At 44.8% G+C, this 22,142-nt stretch overlaps 1 protein-coding gene across 1 annotated transcript in view; it reads right to left on the reverse strand.

Annotated features, from left to right (window-relative positions):
* Positions 1-6,300: 6,300 nt before the first annotated feature.
* The window catches only part of TCF7L1 (transcription factor 7 like 1), a 144,907-nt gene continuing 129,065 nt past the window's right edge, over positions 6,301-22,142 (reverse strand). Inside the window, exons 5-12 of the mRNA XM_044771798.2 lie at positions 13,555-13,687; positions 12,402-12,504; positions 12,027-12,110; positions 11,235-11,378; positions 10,361-10,520; positions 10,166-10,273; positions 9,328-9,403; positions 6,301-7,711 (exon numbers count right to left, since the gene is read on the reverse strand). Of these exons, the coding sequence (XP_044627733.2) occupies positions 7,278-7,711; positions 9,328-9,403; positions 10,166-10,273; positions 10,361-10,520; positions 11,235-11,378; positions 12,027-12,110; positions 12,402-12,504; positions 13,555-13,687 (1,242 nt within the window). The 3' untranslated portion in view covers positions 6,301-7,277. The remainder of the gene's footprint in view (positions 7,712-9,327; positions 9,404-10,165; positions 10,274-10,360; positions 10,521-11,234; positions 11,379-12,026; positions 12,111-12,401; positions 12,505-13,554; positions 13,688-22,142) is intronic.

A 22,142-nucleotide genomic window follows, 5' to 3' on the forward strand; every position in this document is an offset into this window, starting at 1 on the left:
AAGGGACTTTTGAGCTGAGGACCAAAGAGTGTAGGTATTTCTTGGGTGAGATTGAAGGGAAGAGGAGAATGAGCTGACCGGGCTGAGTGTACAGCATGTGCAAAGGCCTGGAGGCAGGTAGGAACCTGATATTTTGTGTAAGTCTGAGGATGAGAATAGGGTTGTCAGATAACAGAGAACAAAGAGAATAGCAGGGGATGAGGCTGGAGCAGAGCTAGATTAAGGAGTTGTCCAGAACATAAATCTCTGTGGGACACAAAAGTACATCAGAAATTATGTCAGTTAACTCAGGTTAAAATCTACTCCCACTCCTGCCAAAAAGGACTAAAGCTGCCAGAGGAAATAACGCTCCTCGGTAGTACAATATTTGGGTTACAAGGCATGCAGTTCTAGTCAGTTGAAATTCTGAAAAATTTCAAGGGATAGTACATGGCGTAAATATAGTTTTCGGGAATAAGTACTTTATTTTGTTATTTGAAAACCTTTTCATATGCTTCTCAGTGTTTCTCTGTTGTAAGAAAATCTCTCATGCACCCTCATTACTGAGAATAGAATAAGAATCATAGAGAAGTGAGAAATATTTTACCAGATTATTTCAGAACTGTGACTATGCTTTGGCTAAAGTAAGTGAACTGGTAAATGAATCTGTTTCTAAAAGAAAGTTCTCTCTGCTTCCGTCACATAAATATTTGATGAACATTAAAGGATATTGTCTTAGCAGGGGTGTGTGTGTGTGTAAGGAGGAGCATGGCAAATTATTAAGCCTGACCTGGTGTCCACATTACTAGGCAGGAGGGGAACAAGGGTACAAGTCAGGGGCCGGCCCCGTGGCGCAGCGGTTAAGTGTGCATGTTCCACTTCTCAGCAGCCAGGTGTTTGCCAGTTTGGATCCCAGGTGCAGACGTGGCACCACTTGGCACGCCATGCTGTGGTTGGCGTCCCACATATAAAGTAGGGGAAGATGGGCACGGATGTTAGCTCAGGGCCAGGCTTCCTCAGCAAAAAAGAGGAGGACTGGCATTAGTTAGCTCAGGGCTAATCTTCCTCAAAAAAAAAAAAAGGATAGAAATCATGCAGAGTTTGTGGGCCATACCCAGAGTGTTTCTTCTTCTTCTTCTTCTTCTCCTCAAAGTCCCCAAGTACATAGTTTTATATTCAAATTGTAGGTCCTTCTGATTGTGCTGTGTGGGACGCCACCTCAGCATGGTTTGATGAGCAGTGCTAGGTCTGCGCCCGGGATCCGAACTGGTGAAACCCCAGGCTGCTAAAGTGGAGTGTGTGAACTTTACCACTTGGCCACAGGGCCAGCCTCCATATCCAGGGTTTTATGTTTTATCTCAACAGTAATGAGAAGCTGTTAAAGAGGTTTAAGTAGAGGAAAGATATAATCAGAGTTGGGAATTTTGGAAGATGGGTCTAGTTGTAGGGTGAAGAATCTACTCATGTCATGGGGAGAGAAGAGTGGATTTAGGAGTTAATCAGGAGACTGTTGGAATAGTTCAAGTAGGACTAGTATAGGGACAGTGAGGGAAGTGGATGGACTCAAGATAAATTTGGGAGGTCAAACCAACAGGCTTTGGAAATAGATTGGATATGCTCTGTTTTGATCTCCTGCATCCCCACCTAAATATCCACCCAGCCTCTATCATTCTAACTGCCTTTCCACAGGAGAAGGGTGATGGAGAGGAAGGTGTGGACAAGGAGATTTGATGGTGGTGGGGCATAGAGAATGAATTGCTTCTGGTCATGTGTTCAAGATGCCTGAGAGACAGCTAAGTGGAGATGTCAGGGAGGTAGTTGGAAATATGAGCATGGAGTTCCTAAATATAGGAACCATTTTCCTAACTAATTTAAATATTGTTCAAAAATCATAATTTTTAATGGTTTCATAAAAAGTAATTTATGAGCTTATCATAATTTTGTGACACTTCCCTTATTATTGGAAATCTGGATTATTTTCAGTTTTCTACTGTTAGTAACTATTATTTATTATCAGGTACTGGTTAAGTGCATTTTAAGATGAGACAGATCCTCAAAAAGATTAAGCAACTTGCTTGAGGCCATGCTATTATCTTATCCAACCATTGCTAGCAGTGAGTATACTTAGTCTGCTAATTTGATACGAGAAAAATAGTTTCTGTTATTCTTTAATATTTATTGCACAAGTAATTCACATGACTTTTAGTAATTTATAAGTATCAATTTCTTCATTATGAAATGGAAATGTGTTGAGAATTAGATAATTCATATAGTGTATTTAACACAGTGTCTAGGAGATAATTAAGGCTCCTCAAAGTTATTGGAAGTCATATGTTCATTATGGAAAAATTAAAAAATAAAGATAAGCCAAAGTAACAACATAAAAGTATCCTGTAATCCAGAGCTATTATTATGAATATTTTGTTGGTTCTCCCTTTTTGAGAGGCCTGTATGTACATATGATAGATTATTAACTGAAAATAAAGCAAGTTATAAAACCATACATACAATTCTTATCTTGCAGGCCTTTTTATAGCTTTAGCCCTACAACTAGCCATGTCGCTTGTCTTCTGGGACACTATCATCTTCTTGTTTTTCACTGTTTCTTTGTTCAGCATCCTTGAGGGATACCAATTGTGATAGAACTGAGTGTTTCTAGAAGGAAAGTGAAATCAACAGTATCAAATAAAGAGCACAGTTGAAGTAAGATAAAAGACTTAGCTATTTCAGTAGAGTGGTGAGAGCAAAACCTGGTTGCAGTAGGATAAGTAGTGAATGAAAAGTAAGTAGAAACTACCTTTTTCTGGAAGTGGGGATGTGAAACAGAGGGTTTCTAATATGGCAGAGGATTGAGCTTTTTCATAGACTGAGAGGAAGAACTCACTAGACAGAGTGATCAAGAGTACAAGACAGATACAATAACTGAGGGAGCCAGCTATCAAGAGATGAAGGGCTGTAGTCTAGGGGGGAGTAGAGCGGTTGACCTTGGGTTGAACCAGGGGTTGACCTTGAGACCTGTGGAAAGGCTGTTAGAATGGTAGAGGCTGGGTGGATATTTAGGTAGGCACGTGGGAGATCAAAACAGAGCATTTCAGCTGGCCTCGATTTTCTTGATATTCTAAGAGGCAAGGCAGTCTGAGAGAGAGAAGGTGGGGATTAGAATGGGGACTTGAGAATGGTTGAGAAGAGAATAGTTGTTCAGGGGATTAGGAGACGGAGCCGACAAAGGACAAGTGTAAAGACTGATGAGTGGTAAGGCCTGGCTGATGTTAGGCACCACAAATCTTTTGCGGCACCCATTTCAGTTGCGTGTTTTTTCTCCAGGCAGTGGTTCTACTACTTGGGATAGGAGTAGAGAAGGCAGATTTTAGCACTAACTAACTAAAAGTGCTAGATTTTAGCACTAACAAAATTGACTCACATCAATTTTGACTTAAGGGAGTGGTGGAAGGTAACTTTAATATATCTTAAAATTTCCTTGTACCCCTTCGTGATACAGCAAACTAGGAAATGAAGAGAACTTCCCCAACCTGAAAGAGGGCATGTACAAAAACTTCACAACTAACGTTATACTTAATGGTAAAAGACTGGATGCTTTCTCCCTAACATAAGAAACGATGATGTCTGCTCTCACCACTTCTATTCAGCTTTGTGCTGGAAGTAGCCAGGATGATTAGACAATAAAAAGAAACAAAAGACCTCCGAATTGGAAAGGAAGAAGTAAAACTCTATTTGCCAATGACATGATCTTGTATATACAAAGTCCTGAGGATTTTCTAAAATTTTATTAGAATGAGTTCAGCAAGGTTGTTAGATGAGATCAAAATACAAAAATGAATTGTATTTCTGTAAATTTGCAATGGAAAATCTCAAAATAGAATCAAGAAACAATTCCATTTACAGTAGTATCAAAAAGAATAAATCCTTAGGGAACAAATTGAACAAAAGAAGTGCAAAACTTGTATTCTGAAAACTATAAAACATTATTGAAAGAAACTGAAGATCTAAATAAATGGAAAGACATCTCATATTCATGGATTGGAAGACAATTTTGTTAAGATGGCTGTGTTCCCTAAATTGATCTACCAACACAATCCTTATTAAAATCCCAGCTGGCTTCTTTGCAGAAATTGACAAGCTGATCCTAAAATTCATATGGAAATGGAAGAGACCCAGAATAGCCAAAACAGGCTTGAAAAAGAATGAAGTTGGAGAACTCACACTTCCCAATTTTAAAATTTACTACAAAGCTACAGTAATTAAGACAGTGTGGTACTGGCATAGGTGAGTGGAACAGAATTCAAAGTCCAGAAGTAAGCCTCTGCATCTATGGTCAGTTGATTTTCAACAAATGTGCTAAGACAATTCACTAGGGGAAAAGAATAGTCTTTTCAACAAATGGTACTGGGACAACTTGCTAATAAGCATATGAAATGATGCTTAACATTATTAGTATCTTAGGTAAATGCAAATCAAAATCATGAGATATCACTTCACACCTACTAGGATGGCTCTAATATGAAACCCAGAAATACTGTTGGTGAGGATATGGAGAAGTTGGAACACTCACCGCTGGTTGCAATGTAAAATGTTGCAGCTGCTATGGAAAACAGTTTGGCAACTCCCCAAAGTTAAACAGAGAATTACCTTATGGCCCAGCAATTGCACTTCTGGGTATATGCCCAAAAGAACTGGGACTCAAACATTATACTTATATGCGAATGTTCGTAGCAGTATTATTCACAATAGCCAAAATGTGGAAATAACCCATGCATTCATCAACAGATGAATGGATAAACCAAATGTGGTTTATACACACAATGGAATATTATTCAGCTATAAAAAGGAATGAAATTCTGATACATACTACCATATGGATGAACCTTGAAAACATTAGGATAACTGAAATAAGCCAGAAACAAAAGGACAAATTTATGATTCTACTTATATGAAGTACCCAGAATAGGCTAATTCATAAAGAAAGCAGATTAAGAGTTTCCTAGGGTCTGGGTGGGGACAGGGGGGAGGAAGGGGGAATTAATGTTTAATGAGTACAGAGTTTTGTTTGGGGTGACGAAATAGTTCTGGAAATCGACAGTGGTTATGTTGTGAATGTACTTAATGCCACTAAATCGGCCACTTAAAAATAGTTAAAATAGTGAATTTTACATTATATATATTTTACCACAATAAAAAAAGTTATATGTATAAGTAGGGTAAAAAACCTGGCAAGTATTCATAAAAAAAGGTAAAGGAAGACTAGATTAAAGTATTATATCAAAGCTTTAAAAAAAAAGGAAATGAAATTCTGATACATGCTACAACATGGATGAACTTGGAAAACATGCTAAGTGAAATACGCCAGGCACAAAAGGACAGATGTTTTATGATTCCATTTACATGAAATATTTAGAATAGGCAAATTCGTAGAAATAGAAAGTAGGTTAGAGGTTACCAGCAGCTGGGGGAAAGGGGAAATGAGGAGTTATTGCTTAATAGTTATAGAGATTTCATTTGGGGTGATGAAATGTTTTGGAAATAGACAGTGGTGATGGTTGCATAACATTGTGAATGTAATTAATGCCACTGAATTGTACACTTAAAAGTGGTTAAAATTGCAAATGTTATGTTAAGTATATTTTACCATCATAAAAAACAGGTACTAAGTACTAATACATGCTAGAAGTGGATGAACTTTGAAAATATTATGTTGCAAGAAGTCAATGAGAAAGGACTACATAGTGTATGACTCCATTGAAATGAAATGTCCAGAACAGGGAAATCCAGAGACAGAAAGTGGATGACTGGGTTGCCTAGGGCGGGGGCGGGGGGGGGGGGGGGGGAAGGAGGAAATGGAGGGTGACTTCTAAAGGGTGTGGGATTTCTTTTTGAGATGAAAACTTTCTCAAATTGTGATGAAGGAAACACAACTCTGAACATACTAAAAACCATTGAATTATGCATTTTAAATGTGTGAATTATATGTCATGTGAATTATATCTCAATAAAGCTGCTACTAAAAAAATTAATTGCAGTGCTACATACCATCCAAAGCAAACAAAAGCTGCCCTCACATCTTGGCAATTCTAAGAGGACAAATGAAAATAAAAAGATTCCTCCCTTCCATCTCAGTTGTCAATATTGACAGGTCTGTGTACAGTTGAGGCTGGAAGCTGGGTTGGATTTTTCTAACTGCGTCAAGCATGTTTTATATCCTCCTCCAATAAGTGGTAATCCACATGTGCACGTCTGCAAAAATCTAGCACAGAGCTGGGTATAGAGCAGGGGGCTTGATTCAACAAAAGGACTAACACACTCAGAAAAGGTCTTGCAACTGCAATTTTATTTCCTTTTGTGAAAATAAACAACTGGGAGTTTAAATTGCTCCCAAAACCTCCCATAAAAACAAAAAGAAATACACACAGAAGAAGCATGTGAGGTGATGGGGTCTTGGGGGAGGGTCTTTAGAACTTTGGCAGATTGTGCTAGCACTGACCCAGGTGACAGGAGCTAGAACCCTGGAGCCAGGTCCTATCTGCCACTCTGGGACTATGAGGGGGAAATCTTGACGGGTAATGGGGTGGAACACAGACTTCTTCACTGAGGAAGTGGCAGGCACCTTGAGTCCCTTTAAATGTGGGGAAGAACCATTTCAGAGGACCTCTTTCCCCTCTGAAAGCTGGAGTCTGGTGGGTTAGGGCCCCCTGAGGGAAAGGGGATGCTGGTGGAGATGAAGCCACCAGGCAAAGGTGGCCTCTCACATGGTGACAGCCTTACACTGGGCAGAGGATGAAAAAGATGAAGGAAAGAAACCACGGAGCTGAGCAAAGGGGAAAACTTGGGTGAAGGAAAAGGGAATGTCCGGGAATGGGATATAGATGAAGAGGCAACAGGCTAGAGATTGCAGCCATGGCCAACATGCAGACTGGGTCGGGGGGGATGGGGCCCGTAGGGGCAATGAGAAGAGGGAGGAGGGCAGAAAGTCAAAGAGGTAGAGAGGAAGGTGCCTTCTGCCCAGGTCCATCCACCACAGCACATTGGGGAGAGTAACACACTACTTTTCAGTTCTCTTTCTTTTAAAGATTTTTTTTTTTGTTTGTTTTGTTTTGTTTTTTAAAAAAGCCTTAAGATCAGCTACTGGTTACATCTACAAAATGTAAAGTGCTGTTGTTACCAGTCACTTTACAGAACAGTCCAGAGTGGTCAAATATTGACCAATAAAGTTTCTTTTTTTTTTCTCTTCTGAATCATTACTACTCAATGAGTCACTTGACAGCCTGCATAGGTCAGGGGGCAGCTTAGTGGGCAGACTTGGTGACCAAGGAAAGAGGCTGAGCCTGGAGTACTGGGAGGGCCTGGTGGGCATGGAGCGTGGCTGGGAAGGAAGGGGGAGAAGTCAGCAGAGCGGCGGGCACGGACCCGAGGGGGAGGGGCCGGGAGAGGAGCGGGGGCTGGCTGCCCATCTGGCCAGACGAGGTGGCTGCAGCCTTAGCTGACAAGAAGGCCGCCGAGTGGAGAGCCAGCTGGGCCCGGGTCTCTGGCTTGGTGGTGAGGGAGAGGGGCTGGGCTTGCTCCGAGTGGGTTGCAGCAGGGGCAGCCGGTGAGGCCAAGGCCGCGGAGGGAGTGGCGGGGGAGTCCAGCATGCTGCCGTGGGAAGAGGCAGGGCTGTCACAGGGCTTCTCAGGGGGCAGGTACTGAACACATGGCTTCTTGCTTTTGGAGGCCAGAGCACCTGGGGGGAAAAGACAAGAAAGAGTGAGCAGCTGGCAGCTCTAGGGGAGGCAGAGGCTGCAGAAGAGCCCCGGCTGCACACATCCACTCTGGAAACACAAGGATGCTTACGAGGAGGGAAGGGAGGACCTGAAATGACACAGACCTATGCAGTATCTGACTGGCGGGAACACAGCTTTGTCTATCACATCATCATCTTCCTTGCCTAAATCTCATCATTTTGGGGATGGACCTCCACTCAATTTGCTTGAAAAATCTTTGGTTTGTGGTACTATCAGAGATAGTGTAGCACCTGCTAAGCAGCGTGGTATACAGTGGATGTCGCATCATATACTTCTTTTAGTTATATGTACTCAGATGTAGATGAATATACAAATTATACAGATACTCCAAAGAAGGAAGGGAAGGGGAGCACTTTCAATGGTACCAGCAGCTCTACACTTGTCCTGGAGTGAGCATGAGACGGGAGTGTGACCGAAATGCTCGTCACAGTGTGAGCATCTCTGTGCCAGGTGTGCTTCTGGTGTAAAAGACACAGTACATATTTTTGGCACAAAGTGGCCCCCAAACCTGAGCAAACTATTTGTTCTGGTGTTCGGCCAAACAAACACTGGAGGAAAACCCGATTCTACTGGACTCACCGATAGGTGGGCTGTCAGTTTCTAATGTGCCTCCTTCCTAAGGGAATTTCAAAGAGAATTTTAACTACATTCCATTTTTACCTTAGGCATTGATTTTAATCAGTGAGTAGGACACAACTCAACTGAACTGAAAAGCACCCAGGCTTCCACGTGAGGAAGTGCTGGGATCAAATCCTACCTCCGCCATTTAACAGGCAGAGGGGGGCCGGCCCGGGGGTACAGCAGTTAAGTTCGTACGTTCCGCTTCTGGGTGGCCCAGGGTTCGCCAGTTCGGATCCTGGGTGTGGACATGGCACCGCTTGGCAAAAGCCATGCTGTGGTAGGTGCCCCATGTATAAAGTAGAGGAAGATGGGCATGGATGTTAGCTCAGGGCCAGTCTTCCTCAGCAAAAAGAGGAGGATTGGCAGGAGTTAGCTCAGGGCTAATCTTCCTCAAAAAAAAAACCCCCAAAAAACAGGCAGAGTGCTGGGGAAAATCCCTTTACTTCTCTGAGCCTCTTTTTTTTTTTTAATTAAAGATTGGCTCCTGAGCTAACAACTGTTGCCAATCTTCTTTTTTTTTTTCCTGCTTTTTCTCCCCAAAGTCCCCCAGTACATAGTTGTATATTCTAGTTATGAGTGCCTCTCGTTGTGCTATGTGGGATGCTGTCTCAGAATGGCCTGATGGGCTGTGCCATGTCCATGCCCAGGACTGGAACCAGCGAGACCTCGGGCCACTAAAGCGGAGCACGCTAATTTAACTACACGGCCACAGGGCCTGCTCCTCTGAGCTTCTTAACTGGTCATCTCTAAAAAGGGGACAATAATAACACCCACCTGAGTATACATGAGGCTCCCATAAGGGAAAAGCCCTGAACACCACAGCTATTATACTACAGCATTGTCACTGTCCACCAGAGACCCAGGTACAACACACAGGCAGGGGGAGCTGTGACCCCGGGAAGAAATAAAGGGCGGTGCCCTCCTTAAGACTCACCCTCTGCCTCCTGGACTTGTTGCTGGGACTGTGTCTGCGACAATTGCTTTTCTCTCTTCCTCTTCTTTTTCTTACCCTGAAAAACACAGCCAAAGGAAGAGGTAAGCGGGGACAAAATAACTGGCTTTTTCCAGATATAACAGGGGGGACACGATACTGCCCGTCTGCTCTTGACCTGGGTGAGGGGGCTGGAGAAGGGGGCGCACTCAGATCACAGCCCCCCAGGAGCCTCGTGAGGAGGCAGCGCGAGCCTTCGGAATGCCGCCCCCTTCCTCATTCAGTTCCTCCCCTCTGACTCGGGGGTCCTGGCCTTCTTGGAAGGCTTCACCCTTTCACTGCCGTTCAGGCTTGTTTCCCCATTTCTCTCCACAGAACAGTGGTCCTTGATATTTTTTGAGGGGTCTTGGGTCCCACTGAAAGTCTAATACAGCTAGGACCCCTCTTACTAGAAAAAAAGCAAATAAGGACATACACACAAAAATCTGCCTCGTTTCAGAGAGTTAGGAGACATGCCGGCTGAGGCTCACGCACTGGCCTGAGCCCCAGGTTAGGAACCCTTGGCGGAGACACTCTTACCACCAGGGCGAGCACACGGCTCACACCGCCCCCTGAATTATGGAATCAAAGGCTGAGTCCCATTCATATGAGAGAGCCACAAATTTAAGTCTGTCTCATGACATCAAAACCATGTCCTTGCGGGCCTCCTGAGGACTGAAATGCCTTCCTTATTTCTAGAGAAATATAGACTTCTCCTTGGCCTTAAGAGTCCTCTATAAGTGCGGTCAACTTCCTCCTCCCTCTGGCAGATGCTGCTCTTGGGGTCTGGGCGGGCACTTACGTAGTTGTCCCGGGCCGACCAGGTCGGGTAGAGCTGGGAGTGAAGCTGCCGCTCTTTCCGGGCCAGTTCGTAGTACTTGGCCTGTTCTTCTCGGGACAGGTTGTGCCACTGCGGGAGAGAGGGTCAGAGGCGACAGGGGGCTGTGAAGGTGGGCGACGCCAAGCCATGAGCCTGCAGCCTAAGGGCAGATCTTACCTTTCTTCCCAGGATTTGGTTAATGGCTGCGCTTTCCTTCAGGGTGCACTCAGCCACCACCTTGGCCCTCATCTCCTTCATATACAACATGAAGGCGTTAAGAGGCTTCTTCACATGGGGTTTCTTTTCTTCCTCCTTTTTCACCGTGACTGGTGATTTCCTGGAAGTCACAAGGCTGTGGGTTAGCACGTGTCAACTCCCATCCAACTCACCATCTCTGCCTCTCATGGACGCTGAGGACCACTGCCTCTGAGGAAGGGAGATGAGCTGTGTGGATGCTAATTCCAGCACCTGAGCATCTGCCACAAGTAGTTCCTAACCTCTGAATTCCCTCAGGCTACTTTCTATGAGGGAATAATTTCCTGCAAAGGAGCAGAGGGAGAGAGGCAGGATGTACTGGCCGCAGGTGATAAAGAAGAGGGGGGGCAGGGAGCTCTGGGCAGAAACAAGCAGGGGAGTCTCTGGGCCACAGCCACTGACTTTGGCCTTCTTGCCCTTTACGGCATGGTGGACAAAGCACAGGCCTTGGTGCTAGCCTCAGCTCTGCCACCAGTCAGCCACGTGACCTCGAGAAAATTCTCCTTTCTGAGTCTCACATTTTCACATGTATGGGGGTGGGAAGGGGACGAGCAGGGAAGCTAAAAGCCTTCAGCCTCTAAATCCTGATTGTAAAACTTTCCTTAATATGGGAAAAGATGGGCAGTGTTCCCGAGAGGACAGGAACACAGAGACTCAAAGGGAACAGTTCCCAAGGGAGAGGACATGGCTGAGGGAAGCTGCTGGGCTGCCTGCTACATGCCACCAGGAGAGAAAAATAAATGACATCTGCTGCTCAGGGACTGGCCATCCCCTCTCCAGGCTGCCTGTTACTCACGCGCTCACGGCCGGGCTCAGGCTGGGGGGCGCTGGTTCCTGCTTGACGATGGGGGAGACGATGGCGGGGTGGGGAATCCCTGAGGTGGGCAGACCAGGATGGGCCGGAGCCACCATGTGAGGGGAGAACCGACTGGAGACCAGGCTATGGACCAGGTGGAGACAAATAAGAGAGGGTTTCAAGTTGAATACTTGTCACCCCACAGAGGACGTGGGTGGCTCCCTGCCTTTAGGGCAGAGGCATGTAAATATCTCTACTGTGGCAGAGTTTGAGGAACGGAAGGCCATTCACTGACCTCACGAGAACCAGGTTTGGGAAACACCCAACAAACTTCCCCTTCCCTGACAAATATATGGGGTTCCTATGCCTGAGGCTGGAAGCAGGTAGGATGAAAACCACACAAGAAAGTGTAGCAGGTCAGAGACCGGGGTACACAATGGGAACATAATTGCCTTTGCTGTGGGTTGCGGTTCCTCTGTCATTGGAGGTACCATTGTTAGGTAGAGTTGGCCCCCAACACAGAAATCCCCTCTTACTGTCGCCTCTCCAGACATCATTTCAGGAAAAATTAATCTCCCAGTGTCTGGCTTTGCTGTGATGTACTCAGAATGCTTCAGTGCCACAAAGCCCAAAGTCTTAGAGAACCGGGGAGGGAAGGGAGGAAAGGTGGGTGGGTGCCTCCTTGTTTACCGCCGAGAGGAAGCTCTTCAGTGGCGGAAACGCAAGGACTCTAGCAGACCACCATTCCCGGCAATGCCACTTCACGCTCACAGCCCCCGGCCCAGGACTCACCTGGACATTGAGGCATTCACGGCAAGGGCAGGGTAGGGGTGCCGGAAGCCACCAGGAGGAAGGGAGTACATGGGCTGTCCTTGCCTGTAAGGGCCACGAGCAAGGAAATGTGGTCAGTATATTGGCCAAAATGAGAATGCTCAGGAGAGGGGGTTGGGAAGAAAAGAGGAGAACTAAAGAGCAGGAAGTAGGAAGTCGGAGTTGGGAGGAAGCCGCCCAGGGGACAGCAGGGAGGTCTGAGTCCTGGGCTTGGTGAGAGGGCCCGCTGTGGGGAGTGGGCACCTGTATACAGACCCCCAGGGCGGGCTGGAGGTACAGAAGGCAGCGCTCAGCGTAAGGAAGGAAGGAGGATAGGAAAGGCTGCAAGTTCCTTACTGTGGGACGAGCCAGCCGAGGGGGTGGGGGATCTGTCCGACAGCTCCGGGAGAGAGTGGGTAATATGGAGACAGCTCCGACGGGTGAGGGGGCCGAGGGATTCCTGCTTCCAAAGAGAGAGGCGTCAGAAGTTCCCTGGCCCTACCGTAACACCTTCCAATAGGATCAAACGGGAGGTTCCTTGCCAGTGTCCCTGGTGTTGGGAGGCCCTTTCTTTCATTATCCTTGCTCTCGGGCACCTCCCCAGCTCCGCTGGCCAGTGGGTCAAGGGACACATTCAGCGAAGGCAGGACAGATGCAGCTTCTCTCTGGCTACATGGATCCCATCTCTGTCGGCAGGAGTAACTTCCAGCTGCTTCTACAGGAGTCAGTTTCATTCAAGAGAGGGACAAGCAGTCCTGACTGATGGACCCAAGACGTCCCCCAGCGTCATCAGCTACCTCCCTCTCTAGAACACCTGCCTCATTCCTGGAGAAATCAACTGGTTTGCTATTCCACATTTGTCCTCCTTCCTATGTGTAACCTGTGATTTCCCTAAAGAGGGGCTCCAAAAATACATTGATTCATGGCAGCTCTGGGGATCTTATGGACTAAGGCTCCCTGAGATAGACTGTTCTAGTGGGCAAGTGAAAAAAAAAAGCCAAGTCAGCCCTACTGCTTTACAGCTCTGCTCATAAGCCGGGCTAGCCCGATTACTCTATTTGAAAATGTTCAGTTTAGGGCAAAGGTCTCGGTTTAGGGAGGCATGCCTGCAGTCTAGCCGGGCTAGACTTCAAGGTCAATGAAAAAAGAGATTTTTTTCCTTGCACCTCCTTCTACTCCCAAAGTGTTAAAAGATTCTAAAGTCAAAGAAACAGTGACAGAGCCACACTAAACGCTCACTGTGGAGCCGGGCCCTGGGCACAATCTCATTTAATTTGCTTTCATCCTCACAGTGACCCTATGACGCAGAAGGGACAGACAAGGCACAGAGGAAAAACTGAAAAGGCTAACGTGATTAGGCAAGGCTATGGGCTCTGGAGAGCCGGAGACATGATTTGAACCCAGGTCTGCCTGATTGCAGGGCTGTTATGTCCCCAGGCAGAAAAGCCTGCCTCCACCCACCTCTCCCCAGCCCTGCGGCGCAGTCCAGCCTGAGCAGCAGCCGACTCACCTGTCTTTGGATCGATCTCTGGGGAGAGGTGGGCTGGAGGAGAGCCAGGGGAGAAGTGGTCGTTGCTGTAGGTGATGAGGGGTGTCAGCGGGTGCATGTGGTGCGGGTGCTGAACAACAGGAACTTTATTTGACTGAAAGACAGAGAGGAAAAGACTAGGGACGGTTGCCAAGAAGATGAAGAGTAAAACCAGCTGTTATTCACTGAGTCAAATATGTGCCAAGTATTTTCCGTGCAACATCCCACTCAGTCCTGAGACGGCGCTTGAGAGAAAGTGGCATCCTACACAGCAGAGAAAGAACCAACAGAATTAGAGCAGGGTTACACCCACCCTCCGATAATCCCTCTTCCAAACAACCCACCACTATTCACCTCATGTATATTTGGCACTAAATGCTCCCGGCTGCTGAATTATAAACCATGCTCTGTGTAATCTCAGGGAGTTAAAAGAGCTTCAACATGCACACTTTCCAAATAAACTTCAGAGAGATAGTAGCTCTCAAGTTCAGTCTGAGACTGGGAACAGAGCAGTGGGGAACTGCCATTAGACCTCATATAGCCAGTTGTCACGTTCAGGCTTTACCAACACAATCCAGGAACACTGAAAACACTGTGCTGACATAATCACCACATTTCATTTAAAACACCAGTGAATGTAAGGAGTACCATTATTTTATTTATTTTATTAATTAATTTATTTCTTGAGGAAGATTAGCCCTGAGCCAACATCCGCCACCAATCCTCCTCTTCTTGCTGAGGAAGACTGGCCCTGAGCTAACATCAGTGCCCATCTTCCTCTATTTTATATGTGGGACACCTGCCACAGCATGGTTTGATAAGCAGTGCATAGGTCCACCCCTGGGATCCGAACCAGTGAACCCTGGGCCACCAAAGCGGAGCGCAGGAACTTAATCGCTATGCAACCAGGCTGTCCCCATTATTTTATATAACTATTATGAAAGAAAAAACATTGGCATGTCATTGGCAAATCCTGACTTCAGAGACGTTAAAATGGGGAAAATTGTGCATCCTATAATTGGTAAACTGAATTGATTTTTAAATTGTTTTAACCTAATCTGACTCAACAGTAAGGATCTTTATTATAAAAATAGCTACAATTCAGTGAGTACCTCCACTACCAGCACAGAGCTGGGCATAGTGTCTGGTCCTTATTAGAACCTAGCAAAGAAGCTATGATTATCCTCACTTGAGGGAGGAAGAAACTGAGCTCAGAAAGATTAAGCGACTTACCCAAGGACACAGAGCTAGTGAACAGCAGAATTGGATTCATATCAGCCCTTCTCAGCTCTAACAAACCAGATTGTTTTCTCTTATACCACCTGCCTCACCAAGAGACTAATCAAACATAATCTGTCAGAGAGAAAGGACTGACATAAATTTTTTTGGATAATAAAGTAAATGAGCTACAAGTGGAGAAGAAATTCATTTAAGAAAGAGATTTGTAAAAAGGATGATGATTTGGAGGCAGCCCAAGGACTAGAATTCCAAACTGCTGTCTTCCTATTTGAATTTTTCATTTCATAGATTCCACGAGCCTGTTTTTCCTTTCATCTGGTACCCACTTAGTGCTCCTAATGCACACTCCGATCTGTGTATTTCTTAGGTATCCGTGTGCTGACAGTAGTCGTGCTCCATTTTCAGTAGGCTAAGCAGAGAAGAGAGGCAGAGTATTGAAGCAAGACCCCAAACTCAGGGGTCCTGCTCCCAGACCCACAGACGTGAGGCAGGGAATTCAGACTGTTCCTAGCGACAGCCACTAGGTGGCGCCGGCACACGGCTCGGCCCCGCGGGCTGAAAGGTACAGCACCTCCAACAGGTTTCTATTACTTTCCCCGTGGGTTCATTTGATATTGCATAAACAATTCTAAAATCCTTTTCTTTTTATTGTTTTCATCTGTTCCCTTACTGGCTTTTGGAAATGTCTCCATGTACATGAACATATAGCACAAATAAAATTATAAAAATGTACTTTGAGGTCAGATTTCTAGGAACTTGGTGCATCTAAATGATGCATGGGGTTTCCTAGAAACAACTTTGTCTAAAGGGTGATTTCTAGTATTATAAAAGCAAGAGAATTGTTACTAAAATGATACTAAATGATAAAACAATTACACAGAATGATTAAAATAAAAAAAAATACATAAACTCCATGATTTAAAAAAAAAGACTAATAGAAACACACCAAAATGTAAACAGTAGGTATGTTTGAGTGGTGGAACTCTGGGTGATTTTGTTTTTATTATTTCCCTTTCTGTATTTTCCAACTCTAATTATTATCTACTTAGAAAACAGACTTATGACGAACGCAAATTTTCTAAGAAAGAAATACAAGATACATTATTAAGCATTTAGAAAACACAGTCACACCAGCCTAACCCAGGCACTATTATCATTTTGGTGTATCTCCAGTCGTTTAGACTTCTCGTGCATCTGTTTTTTATTTACATTTATATATATATATATTTATATACATTTACATTTATAGCCTTTTTTAATTAAAAAATTAAGAAATTTTTTTTTCAGGTATAAAAATTTTATTGAGGTATAAGTGACAAATAAAATTGTAAGATATTTAAAGTGTGATGATTTGATATATGTATATAGAGCCATCTTAAAATACTGAATAGTATTATGAAATCCTGACTGCCCTCGCGCTGTTGAATTTGGCGTCACCAGAAACTGGCAAACAGCACTGAACGGTGGCAGAGTTAAGGACAAAGCAAGGAATGCGAGTTACATTTGAAAATGTAGGTATCCTCACTTAAATGCTCTGTGAGTTATTATTGGTTCCCGTTAGGTAGCATCACTGTCCGGAAAATGGACTTGGGAGGTGGTGGGGGTCACAGAAAGAGAAAGGAAGGTAACCTTTCCTTGGTCAGTCTGGGAAGACGTGGCCTCTGGGACTGATGAGTGAGAACTGCTGTCTTTGTGGCTGACGCAGGGATCTCCCTGGAGGCTTCAGTCCCAATAAAAACTCCTGGCTCTTTTCTCTCCTCAGCTGCCCTCAGGAGCAGGATGTCTGCAGCATAAACTCAGCCCAGGGTAGGAATGCTGGGAACCACTCTACCCCTCCCAGCGAATAACACCAACACAAACAGCATGCACGAGCCGAGGCACAGGGGCTCCCTCAGCAAGGCAGCTGAGCTCGAATTTCCCCAAAGAGCATCTCAGAGTCATCTCGGACTTTAGTCCTTCTGTCCAATCACACACAGCCATCCTTTCCAAGCTCAAGTGATTCTCGTCTCCTTCAGTCTGTTTCTAGAATCGGTCCAAGCCAAAGTTCTGTAGACTCCTGGCCCCCAACGAAGCAACACATCCTCTCTCCCACTGTTCAGGACTCACTTTCAAGCTCAAAGTGAAGCCAGCGCCACACAGCTCCACCACAGACGGAGCAGCCACCTCCCCACAAGTCATCCCTCCACGGGCCCTGATGCTCTCCTCCAGCTGCTGCTCTCAGCAACTTGTTTGGGGCCCTCAGGAAGCCTTGTGGCTCCTCCTGATCACTCACTATTCTCTTTTCTTCCTGATCCTGATTTCAGAGATCAAAAGCATAAGGGTTTGGAGGTCAAGAAAGATGAGCCTTGTTGGAGAGGTTGTGGAGAAAGAGGAACCCTCATACACTGTTGGTGGGAATGCAAACTGGTACAGCCACTATGGAAAACAGTATGGAGATTTCTCAAAAAGTTAAAAATAGAAATACCCTATGACCCAGCCATCCCATTACTGGGTATCTATCCTAAGAACCTGATATCAGATATCTCAAGAGTCCGTTGCACCCCTATGTTCATCGCAGCATTATTTACAATAGCCAAGACATGGAACCAGCCTACATGCCCAGAAACTGATGATTGGATAAAGAAGATGTGGTATATATACACAATGGAATACTACTCAGCCATAAAAAAAGACGAAATTGGCCCATTCACAACAACGTGGATGGACCTCGAGGGCATTATGTTAAGCGAAATAAGTCAGTCAGAGAAAGACGAACTCTATATGACTCCACTCATAGGTGGAAATTAGTATATTGAGAAGGAGATCTGATCGGTGGTTACCAGGGAAAAGGGGGGGTGGGGGGAGGGTACGGAGGGGGAAGTGGTGTACCCACAATATGACTAACAAAAATGTACAACTGAAATCTCAAAAGGTTGTAATCTATCATAACATTAATAAAAAAATAAAAAAATAAAAAAATAAAAAAAAAAAAAAAAAAAAAAAAAAAAGAAAGATGAGCCTTAACTTTGTGCTATCACTCACAAGGCAGTCGTGGACCAGACAACGAATTGCCCAGGAAAGACACTCGGAGTTTTCTTGGATCACTAACTGTACCTGATTTTATATACTTAAGAAATCAGTTCTATCCACATTCAGATGTCTATTTACTGATAGAGGCAACCTTCTCTTTGGGGGCCACAAGTGTTTTCAAGAGACTATGCTTGGGGCTGGCCCCGTGGCCGAGTGGTTAAGTTCACGCGCTCCGCTGCAGGCGGCCCAGTGTTTCGTTGGTTCGAATCCTGGGCGCGGACATGGCACTGCTCATCAAACCACGCTGAGGCAACGTCCCACATGCCACAACTAGAAGGACCCACAACGAAGAATATACAACTATGTACTGGGGGGCTTTGGGGAGAAAAAGGAAAAAAATAAAATCTTTAAAAAAAAAAAAAGAGACTATGCTTAAACACAGGGCTTGGGGAAGAAGAAACTGGAACTGTTCCTAAAACATCAGCCCACTCACAGCATTGTAATGCCTGGAGAACAGGGATGGGATCTGAAGTGGTCAGAGAGGCCAGAAGGGGGCCTGTTCCCCACAAGGCTGGGGTATCTGCTAAGAATGCTCCACTGCAAAACAAAGAGGATTTCCAAGGACTTTCGGGCTCTAGCTGTAACATTCGCTGTTACTCTGATCCTAATGTCAGGGACAGATGATCAGCTGGGGGAAGAGCATTTTGGCAGAAGGAACACCGGTGCAGTGGCCTCGAGGTGGACAGCCCGCTCAGCACATTGGAGGAAGCACAGGAGGCCAGTGGACTGGAGCAGAGAAGAAAACACGGAGATGAGGGGCTATGTTGACGTATTAACAAATACCTTCTCAGCTCCTATCTGGTAAGCAGTGTGCTGCAGGCTATGAAAGCTGTCAAGATCAATCAAGAGCCTGCAGGCCCACAGGAGAGGAGGACTGGAACGTGCTTGAGTTCCTCCTAGCAGTGGTACATTTTTGAGGTCTTCAAATTGGACTTGGCCTAAAATTCCTGGGGTCAAACTTTCCTTATCAAAACTCTCCCTTTTCCACTGTTTGCTGGCATTAAAGATGGCAAAAGAGAACCCTGAGGTTACCTTTATCTTTGTTCCTTTGGTACTGGCCTTTTTTTTCCTTCCTGCATAGATGATTGTAGGAAAAAAAAATTTAACCCTTGCCATTCAAATTATTGCCAGGATGTGTCCAGGTGAAAGGTCAATTTTCATTTATTTTGTAAAATTCAGGTGAGCTCTTTCAATCTATAAATTCAAATTTTTGTTTTTAAAGCCCAGTTTAACTTTCTTCTCTTATTGCCTTTTGTTGTTTTTGTCTCTTCTTCAGGAATACTATTTACAGGTTGTTTTTTAAGTTTCTCTCCTCTATATATCATCTTTTTCATCAGTGTTAGCAATGCAGAGAGCTGACTTGTCACAAGGTCCACTCTGCTCCATACTAAGATTAATGGGCTGGGGGATATGAGTAAGAATTCCAAAACCCCAAACCTCAAGAGCAGAAACTAATAAAAGAAATGATGGAGGCAGATAATCGTCAATGCCTGCCAAAACTAGCGGGTGAGTTTTATGAGAAACAGGACATTTACGAAGCTTCAAAGCCTCTCCCCACAGAGCACTAATTAATTACAAAGGAAAAAGGAGTAACTTCACAGTGGAAACACATGGCAGACATCACCTTAACCAAACGATCAAAGATAACATCGCTAACACTGGGACAAACGGACACGGCAGGCCCGCCGAGGAGGACACGGCGTCAGTGCAGTGGTGTCTTGCCAAACACACACAACCTGGGTCTAACCACGAGGAAACAGCAGACAGATCCAAACTGAGGGACATTCTACAAAATAGCTGGTCTGTACTCAAAAATGTCAAGGTCAGGAAAGACAAAAGCTGAGGAACTCTGCCAGATCAAGGCAGACTAAAGAGATATGACAATTAAATGCAATGTGTGATCCTGGATTGAACTCCGCACCAGGAAAAAACACACAGCTATAATGGACATGATTGGGACGTTTGCCAAAATTTGAATATATATTGTGGGTTACAGAATAATATGAAATGTTAATTTCTTGATTCTGATAACTGTATTGCCGTCATTGTAAGATAGTATTTGGTTCCTAGGAAATACATCTAAAGTATTTAAGGGTAAAAGGGCACAATGTCTCCAACTTACCCTCAAATTGTTAAACAAAAAAGCTCAACGTGTGTGTGTGTGTGTGTGTATGTATGTATACACATAATTATGGGGCGGGGCAACATTTCTGAATCTAAAAGATAAAGAGTATATGGGAGCTCCTTGTATTACTGTTACAATTTTTCTGGAAGCTTAAAATTATAGCCCAATAAACAGTTAAAACTGTGTAATAATAACTGAAATCAGTACTGAAGGTAGAACAGGGCAGAAACAGACTACGTGCTGAGTTATGGAGTTTTTTGGGTCTACACAAGTATATTGGTGAGGAGATGGACAAACTGTACAACTGTGTATACAGAAACCTCAGGGAATGCTTTTATTTATTTAATTTTTTTTGGTGAGGAAGATTGTCCCTGAGCTAACATGCGTACCAACCTTCCTCTACTTTGTATATGGGACGCCGCCACCGCATGGCCTGGACTGATGAGTTGTGTGCAGGTCTGTGCACGGGATCCGAACCCGCGAACCCCAGGCCACTGAAACGGAGTGCTCAGACTTAACCACTATGCCGCTGGACAGCCCCAGTGAATGCTTTTAATTGAGAACTGTCACACTAAGCAAAGCCAGGCTTCTCTGCTCAGAGAAGGAGCAGTGAGACAGCCACTCCTCAGCAGGAGAGCTTCCAGGCACTGGCTTGACGGTCAGTCATTGGACACGAAGCTCTGCAACTTGCTTCTGAGAGTGGCCCAATGCTTAATGCTAAAACAAGGTGTGTACTAACATTTAATGAGGCATTTTGGTCATCATCTAGAAAGCCAGTTACAGGTGCATGCACAGACACAGAAAGAGACTGAAATGCTACAGAACAAAATGTTTATGGGTTGTGGGATTACAGGTCTTTTTCTGTGCACTCAGGCATTTTCCCAAGTGATCCACCACACAGCACACGCATTACTTTTATGGTTTCAAAAAAAGATTTAATTTAAAAAAATCCTGCAGCCAGCCCCGTGGCCGAGTGGTTAAGTTCGTGTGCTCTGCTTCGGCGGCCCAAGGTTTTGCGCGCTTGGATTCTGGGCGCAGACATAGCACCGCTCGTCAGGCCATGCTGAGGTGGCATCCCACATAGCACAACCAGAGGCACTCACAACGAGAATATACAACTATATATTGGAGGGCTTTGGGGAGGAAAAAAAAAGATTGGCAACAGTTGTTAGCTCAGGTGGCAATCTTAAAAAGAAAAAACGTCCTGAATGAGGATTCCCAGAAGAGGGATTGGATGCAGGGGTAGAGAGGGGTTTAGAAAGGGTATCATTCTTTCCCCAGACCATTTATTCTTCCATTCATTCAACAAATACCCCTGAGTACCTACTCTGTGCCAGGCATGATGACAGGTGCTGAGTAAATAAAAATGAATAAAACAGATGGCAATTCCTATCTTTGCACTGGTTATATTCTGGAAGTGCATGTATTTGTCTTGTGTGGGTGGGCATAGGGCTCCAGGGAGAGAGTGGAGGGAAAGACAGAGGCCAGGTACAGGGGGCCACGGTGAGGGGTCTGGATACAAGTCTACATGCGAGGAGACTGCAGTGATCAGACATTAGGAATAGTTACATGTAAAATACCACTGTTACTGAGATTTTAGAGCTTGTTTTGAAGGCACAAAATCCAAGCAGTAATAACTCGTAACTCCATCCCCACCCGGGCTCCGTTGCGGCTTGTTTATACACATTTCCTTGATGGGCAGCTTCGACATGACTCACTAAATCTCCGCAAGTATGCAGGCTGTTTCCTTCATTTGCTCTTCTGCCAGGGAAAACCTCATCTTAAAATATTTTGCTCGTAATTATAAAAGAAATTTCATAATCAAGTGTTTTCATTTTTTTAATAAAAAAGCCTGCGTGCAAACCTTCGTGACTCCTCCTAGTCACCTTCAAGCCCTGCTTACACCTCTAACGTGGAGAAACCAGCAGCCAGCAAACTGGGATCGTCTCCAGCAACTCCTTCCCTTTTGCCTCTGATTTGCGTTTAGGGCAATGATTCTCAATTCTGGTTGCCCCCTAGAATCTCCTAGGGAGCTTAAAAAACTTAACATACCAGCCCCACCCGAGACCAATTAAATCACATCCTTGGGAAATGAGAGCTAAATTCTATAGGCTCATTATCTCTGTTACCTTTGCAA

Source organism: Equus asinus, chromosome 6 (assembly GCF_041296235.1).
Source record: "Equus asinus isolate D_3611 breed Donkey chromosome 6, EquAss-T2T_v2, whole genome shotgun sequence".
Classification (NCBI taxonomy): Eukaryota; Metazoa; Chordata; class Mammalia; order Perissodactyla; family Equidae; genus Equus; species Equus asinus.